The 7,500-nt window shown below is 43.6% G+C and overlaps 1 protein-coding gene across 2 annotated transcripts; it reads right to left on the reverse strand.

Moving 5' to 3' along the window:
• Window positions 1-118: 118 nt before the first annotated feature.
• Window positions 119-7,500, reverse strand: DYNLT2 (dynein light chain Tctex-type 2). 2 transcript variants are annotated; one of them, XM_054819487.1, is made up of 4 exons: window positions 7,043-7,500; window positions 3,393-3,599; window positions 2,447-2,556; window positions 119-1,112 (listed from the first exon to the last, which is right to left on the reverse strand). In XM_054819487.1, exons 1-4 carry the CDS (start codon window positions 7,202-7,204, stop codon window positions 1,022-1,024), a joined length of 570 nt encoding a protein of 189 aa, XP_054675462.1. In that variant the 5' UTR covers window positions 7,205-7,500; the 3' UTR covers window positions 119-1,021. The 2 variants fall into 2 exon arrangements, with proteins under 2 accessions (XP_054675462.1, XP_054675461.1); XM_054819486.1 differs by having other exon boundaries at window positions 2,398-2,556.

The raw sequence follows: 7,500 nt of genomic DNA on the forward strand, positions 1-7,500 counted from the left end.
AAGCGCAAAGCCGCTGCCCGGCGGCGGCCCAGGCCGCCGCTCCCGGGGACTCGCCTCGCTGCGGGGGTGCGCCCACCCGCTCCCCGGACCTGGGGCTGCTCCCCGGGCCTGGGGCTTTGCCCGGACGCGGCTCCAAACACGCTGCGAGCCGAGCAGGCCAAGGGGGGTTCGGAAGCACCACCGCCCGCCTGCGTTCACTTCCAGCCCTTAACAATACAACGGGCATGGAAAAGGCTCTGTTTCCACACACGGCACTTCCAAAAGCGGTTGTCTACGCACTTCGCAGATCTGCCAGAGTCTTATTTTTCAAAACATAATACTCGACTGGTCCATAATTGGCAAGGGCAGCATCGATAGCCTCATCACTGACCCCATCATCCTGCTGCCATCAGAAGCCGCGCCTGAACGCAGCTGATATTTAATGCGAGTTTAAGGCACAGGGAAGCTAATGACTGAACTCACACTTCAAGGCAAACGATTGGAAATTTGCACGAATTTCTAAGTGCGCAAAACACGGCTTCCCTCCCAGCCAGGTTTCTACACAGACTGGCATTTTTATCAAAGACACGACTAGAAAAAACTCTGCCTTTTAAAAAGAGCGTGCTTTTAAGAATACCAATACCTGCAATTTATTGTAAACATTCATTAACAGTTCTAGGCATGCAACAGACAAGCAGCATTCAAAATTTTTCTAAGTTTGGCCTTACATCACCTGCTTCAACTTCCACAGCAGAGCATTACGACAGATGAAGCCCATATGTACTCAACCATATGCATTTCAAAAGCAGTTTTTTGGGGGGGTTGGTTTGTGGGTTTTTTTTAACAGGGAAAAATGAGCAAAATTATGCCAACTGTAAGTCAATTTCAATATGCCAACTGTAAGTCAATTTCAATGTGCCAACAGCATTAGGACAAAAATTAGTACTTAAAACTGACACTCTGAAAATTTCCAAATATACCTGGTACTGTGATGCACAAAACCAGCTGTGCTTTTTAGAGTATTACTCATAATAACAAGCCATTACCAAAGCCAGTGCAATAAATGTTTCAGTTTCACATTTAGCGGAAACCCAAGTGTCTCTCTGAACATCCCAGACCCATCTGCTGGCAACCTAAAGGAAAGAAAATAAAAAGCTATTTGTGAATCTATAAACAGCACTGTTTTTATACTTTTTTAAAGAACACACAGCAATATATAAATACTAACATAATTGCATTATGAGAGTTACAAGTAGTAACAACAACTGCAAAATTACAGAGAAAATGAACAAGTCATATTCAATGTTAAAACACACGTTCTTGGTTCACAGTAAAGCTTCCACTCCAACAGATCCAAAAAATCTCCACACCAAAAACTCAATTCTCTCTCATGTTCACTTGCTAGCACTTCAGCGTACTGTAACAGCACCCCTTCAAAAGCAAAATGAATAGACATTAGTTTTGGGAACATAGAGAACCAAGAAGTCACGTCACGTCCCCTGCTCCTCTATCTCCAGCTTACTCCAGTCTACTCGTGACCATTTACTGGGCTCTCAGCTTTTTTGATAAAATTGTCTTCAAAGCTAAAATGCGTGAATTGACTGCTGGAATAAACATATTCCCCAGGAGAAAAAAGTTAACTTGGACCATTTCAGTAATCCATTTGAATCTACAGCTCCTCAAAGTACAACTTCAGAGGCAGCACCCCATGAGACATCACCAGAAAAATAGGTAGATGCAGGCCCCTCACAGACCGGCTGCATTACCGAAGCGCACAACCCTTCAAACACTACTAAATAGAAGTGCTCTCTGACACTTGGCAAGATACCTTAAAGTATTCTGAATGCCTGCCATACACGTACATTTATATACAACACAGGAAAGTCTAGAATACTTTTGTTTTGAGTTTGCCAAGTTCAGATCACTAATGTTAATTTGCAGTCCCAGAAGCATCTGTTTGGTGGCAGCTACAGTTGAAACAGTTTCCATCCCTTTCCTTGCCACCAGTTCCTTTCCATGTCACCCCACACTACAACTCCACAGTACTCCCTGCTGAATGTGACAACTCAACTGGAGATCAAAGTACATTGGAAAAAGAAAAAAAAAAGCACTGCAGTCATGCCATTGTACTGGCACAGCACACAGTTGAAATAACCGGCTGACAAGGAAGAGCAGCATGGGCTGCTTATCACTGTTACTGAACTCAACAAGATGACAACCTTCACAGGGTTAGGGAGAAGCACAGCAGTACCTTCACGTGTCACCTGGCATACTACTCCCCATAAAGAACCTAAAGGCTTCAAGACCACCTCAAACTAGTTAAGCTGCTGAATGCAGATGAACACCTAGGAGATAACATACAGTTCTAAAAATTATTTTCAGTGTGCAAAAGATATTATGAATAATTTGTTTGCTCACATGTATTGCCTGACCTGCCTTTTCCACAATTAGTACTGATACCATATACTTATAACGGTCAAAGTCCAATTCCTTCACAGCCTTTAGTATTTCTTCTGAGATTGAAGCACACAAGGAGGGACTAGAAACTCCATCATATTTGGCTTGTTGAAGTCTGTTCTATCAAAAAAAAAAAATTTGAAAGATCTTAGTTTTCATCCTGGTGGTCTTTTGCAAAAAAATTTTTACAGTCATTTCCATTACAAAAAAATTAGAAGAACTAATGAGAATAGTCAATATAGACGATGCTCTCAAACAGCAAAGGCTGCACTATTTTTACTCTAGAATGGTATTTATTTTTCAAAAGTGACAAACACATCCAGCCAATCTCCATTTAACAAACAGGAGTGTATTCTTATCCATCATTTGGGCTCGGTTCACTGGAAAAGAGTGCTACAAATACCTGTTCCAAATACCCAAGGCATGTCTTCAAGACAGCAGAATTACAAGAGTTAGTTTTAACTATTGAAGGTATCGCAAATAGCTACGTATCATCTCAACACATTGTTCTCCTTCATTTTTGCTTAACATTCACATGTGGCAGTCAGACTGTCAAGGACACCAAGTATATTTTATGCAGGTCGTGATATCAGCAGAACTAATTGGAGGAGTAGAATTCTACAAATTCAGGGTCAGGATCTTCAGATAACTGGATATTTTGCAGATTAGGGTACTTTGAACTGTGCTATAGCTCAATTTGATTTAGAAATGGTTAAGAGTTTAAGAAGCTTCAGCTCCATCTCAGCACATGCTCAGTGGCGACCTTACAGAGGGCCTTCTGCACTTTGCAGAATGCAGCACATTCACATTACATTTGTATGCCAGAACTCAAAGTCTGCAAGGATTTATGCATAAGTTTAAGTTTAAGCAACTTATACTGTTCCATTAATATAATCTTTGCAAGACAAGCTACTTTTGCAATAAAATTAGACAATTAATTTAAAAAAATACTATACCATTAGTATCGCTTGAGCTTTGTCTCTTACTAAACAATCCCGAAATTTATTATGTGACTCCAGTCTGTAGGTATTAGCATATCTTATCTTCGCCCTGTTAGCTTTCGGTGTCAATAGCTTAGCTTTCATTGAATCACTAAAACACTCTTCTTCCACTGGAGCCATACCTAAAGCTTCATAATTTGATTGTGTCCTTCTTCCTTTTGCCTGTGCAAAATAATGAAAAAGTCCACTTCACATGCCAATATTTTAGCATTTAACAGTGTCCAGATAATACGTTATGGTGTACAGTTAAGAGAAAAAAACCAATTAGTCTACGAATATGTTACGGAAAAAGAAAAGCTAGAAAATAGGTATCTTTTCTGCTGGCTGTTTTGACACTACCACTTTGACTGAAAAAAACAGAACAGTGGTTAACTTCCACTCAATTTTAATTTCTTTTCCACTGCAATCCAAATGAAGTTTGCATTTAAACTCAGTTGACCAGACACACTATACTAGCACTTTGAATCCACTCCATTTTCCACGTAAAAGAGCACAAATATTAACATGTGCGAGACTCTAAACCAGAACGTCAAGCTTTTCATTCAAAGTCTACACAAAACCCAAAATATATGCTCTGTTCATTTACTGTGTAATTTTACTTGTCCTCGTTCCTTGTGTAGCTACTAAACAAATGCCTTATGTATTAATGACTTAATTTGCTCATTAAAAAAAATAATGAAAGGAATAAATATGCTCCGATTTGCAAGCTTTGTAATTCTGCTTGGAACTTAAGAACAGAGTAGTACTTCTTTTTATTTGGCATCAGAACTCTGAAGATCCAAGTTTTCTCCCCATCCAGCTTGTGTAATATCATTCTCTTCAACCCACATAATAAAGTTGGGCCGTCTATGAATGCAAGCAGCAATTCCGATGATGATGCACACAGATGTCACCTGCTGCCCTCCACTGCTAGCTTAAAACAGAACTGTAAAGTGACAACAAAGACAGAAAAGCACATGGAACCAATGAGATCATAACAAATGCTACAGTTTTCCATAACAGCTGTCTCCTAACTAATCACTTTCAAGTTTTGCTAACTTTTCAGTCCCTTGCTCCACTTCCTGACTACAACTAGAACTTAGGTGAGAGAAAATCATCACTTCCTTCTCAGAAGAACAGAAAAGAGCACAAAGGTGATATAACACCACAGTGCAACGATTACACTAAGAAGTATTAAAAAAAAAAAAATCACATATTTATGGACAATATAAAAATATAGTCAGCATTATTTGAAAAGATGCACTACTCAGGGGCTCACAAATCTTTCAGAGGAGTTTGAGAATAAGTGAAGCAATGCAGTTTCTTCTCTATGAAATCACTTACACTTTAGCCCTGCCAACACTATGGACATTACTTACATCTCTCCTTTGGTTCCTTACTGTTAGATAATTCTGTTAAAAAACAGTGATACTGGCAGTCCTAGTGCAAATTGGCTGAAGGTGTTTTGTTGATACCATGCCAACAATGCAAACTCTGAATAATACTTACACCACACTAAAAATGCAAGGAGCAAACACATTTGCATCTAGGCTGTGGACACTCATCATCTTCTAACTGAAACTCAGATCTATAAAGACTATAGCCCCTACGTGCTCATCACAGGTCATCCAGAACAAAAACCACCTCAAGGCTACCATCTGAGCTGCTCAAATGTGCATACCAATCCACACCAGTGGAAATTAACCTGTCAAAAAGGTCACAATCCAAACAGCAATTCTTTGCTAATGTGGTTCAGGATGAGTCACAATACCTTCAGCCTGTACCATCAGATGGAAGAAAATTCATGTCTATAGCACACAACTTCTAATATTGCTATTAATAGCAGTTAAACTTATAAGTGTTAGTGGCTGACGTTTTCATAATCATTTCCTCATGTGCAAGAAGCCATTCAATAATGAGGCAATCAAAAACCTTACTGATATCTCTACACAAACAGTTACTAAACCAAGCAACTTCTGTATTTCACAATACAAATACCAAGATTCCAAGTTTTAGCACTATGTTGTGATTACATTTCCATTTACATCCGTTGTTGTATTGGGCTTGCATGGCAAGGTTTTGGTAGCGGGGGGGCTACAGGGGGTGGCTTCTGCGAGAAGCTGCCAGAAGCTTCCCCTGTGCCTGATAGAGCAAACGCCAGCCGGCTCCAAGACAGACCTGCTGCTGGCCAAGGCTGAGCCCATCAGCAACAGTGGTAGCACCTCTGGGATAACACAGTTAAGAGGGGGAAAAGTCGCTGCACAACAATTCCAGCCAGAGAGAGGAGTAATATGTGAGAGGAACAACTCTGCAGACACCAAGGTCAGTGCAGAAGGAGGGGGAGGAGGTGCTCCAGCTGCCAAGAGCACAGATTCCCCTGCAGCCCGTGGTGAGACAATGGTGAAGTAGGCTGCCCCCCTGCAGCCCATGGATGATGATGGGGAGCAGATATCCACCTGCAGCCTGTGTAAGCCCCCAAGCAGGAGGAAGTGGAGGCACCTGAAGGAGGCTGTGACCCCATGGGAAGCTTGCACTGGAGCAGGCTCCTGGCAGGACCTGTGGCCCCATGGAGAGAGGAGCCCATGCTGGAGCAGTCTGTTCCTGAAGAACTTGTGACCCTGTGGGGGACCCACACTGGAACAGTTCGTGAAGAACTGTAGCCTGTGGGAAGGACTCATGTTGGAGAAGTTCATGAAGGACTGTCTCCTGTGAGAGTGACCCCACGCTGGAACAGGGTAAGAGTGTGAGTCATCCTCCCCCTGAAGAGGAAGGAGTGGCACAGACGTGCCATGAACTGACCATAACCCCCATTCCCGGTCCCCCTGTGCCGCTGAGGGGTGGAGGGAGAGAAATCAGGAGTGAAGTTGAGCCCAGGAAGAAGGGAGAGGTGGGGGGAGGTATTTTTAAGATTTGGTTTTATTTCTCATTATCCTACTCTGATTTGATTGGCAATAAATAAAACTAATTTCCCCAAGCTGAGTCTGTTTTGCTCATGATGGTAACTGGTGAGTGATCTCTCCCTGTCCTTATGTCAACCCACAAGCCTTCTGTTATATTTTCTCTCCCCTGTCCAACTGAGGAGGGGAGTGATAGAACAGCCAGCATCATCTCACCACAGTTGTGAAAGAATCTCTCAAAAATTCAAGAACCAACTTTGCACTTGACTATAAGAAAACCCTATTCTTACATTACTGGACTTTACTACATTGGTTTAACCTTGGACATATGGAAGTAAGTATGCTAAGAGAAGAAAGCTTTTGCTATCTGAAAGAAATGCCATTTATTCATGTCTGTTTTAATAACCAATAGTTGCTTTAAAGAAACAGTTCTTGTTTGTTTCTTCAAAAGATGGCACACCTTCTCCTAACTTGGGAGATGTGCAGTAGCACCCCAAGTTGGAAAGAGAGCACCACTAAAGGAAGGACCACCCCAGCCTTCTTTTTACCTTCACAAGGCTTTCACAACTCTGCCTCCCAACGTGGAGGGCAGCACACCTGCTGCAAGGTGGACTGGGAACATGGCATCTAGACAAGTAGAAAGGGGACAAGCTATCCCAAAGCAGATGTAAGACAGACAGGAATAGTTAAAAGCATTTCTGATACAGGTTTTCACAAGACCACACTCACCTTTTCATCACACACCCAGCCCCAAGTTCTTCCACACACACAGTACCGTCCTTCCCCAGGACCCAAGCCTCGCCCCATCGCTCGCGAGGGGAAGAGCTGCAGTGCCGGGCCGGTGCCCCCGCCCCAGGCGAGCACCACGGCGGAGCGGCAGGCCGGCGCCATCGGACCGCCAGAGCCGCGCGCGGGGCAGCCGTTGCTGTTGCCGCCGCCCCCACACCCGTTCCCTTCTCACACAGCTAGCCTGTCCGGCCGGGGCGAGAGCACCGCCGGCACCGGCCTCCAGCCGCTAAACCCGCCCCCGCCCAGGCAGCCGCTCACGCTGTCTTTATCCAACAGGCCCTGGCGCCGCTTTCCTCCCTCCGGGGAAGCGGCAGCGGGCTTCGGCATCTTGGAGCGCTTCTTCACGGCTTGCGGCACACAGCACCGCTTTGCCCGAGAGAGGCAGGCAGGCGGGCGCA

Source organism: Grus americana, chromosome 3 (genome assembly GCF_028858705.1).
Source record: "Grus americana isolate bGruAme1 chromosome 3, bGruAme1.mat, whole genome shotgun sequence".
NCBI lineage: Eukaryota > Metazoa > Chordata > Aves > Gruiformes > Gruidae > Grus > Grus americana.

What these genes read in the sequence shown, in the direction of transcription:
- DYNLT2 (XM_054819486.1), bottom strand. Translation starts at nt 7,204, where the DNA reads ATGGCGCCGGCCTGCCGCTCCGCCGTGGTGCTCGCCTGGGGCGGGGGC. An exon ending in GCTGGGTGTGTGATGAAAAG is followed by an intron (nt 3,600 to 7,042) that starts GTGAGTGTGGTC and finishes TATTTTGCACAG; the next exon opens with GCAAAAGGAAGAAGGACACA. An exon ending in AGGCAGGTCAGGCAATACAT is followed by an intron (nt 1,113 to 2,397) that starts GTGAGCAAACAA and finishes TCTTTCCTTTAG; the next exon opens with GTTGCCAGCAGATGGGTCTG.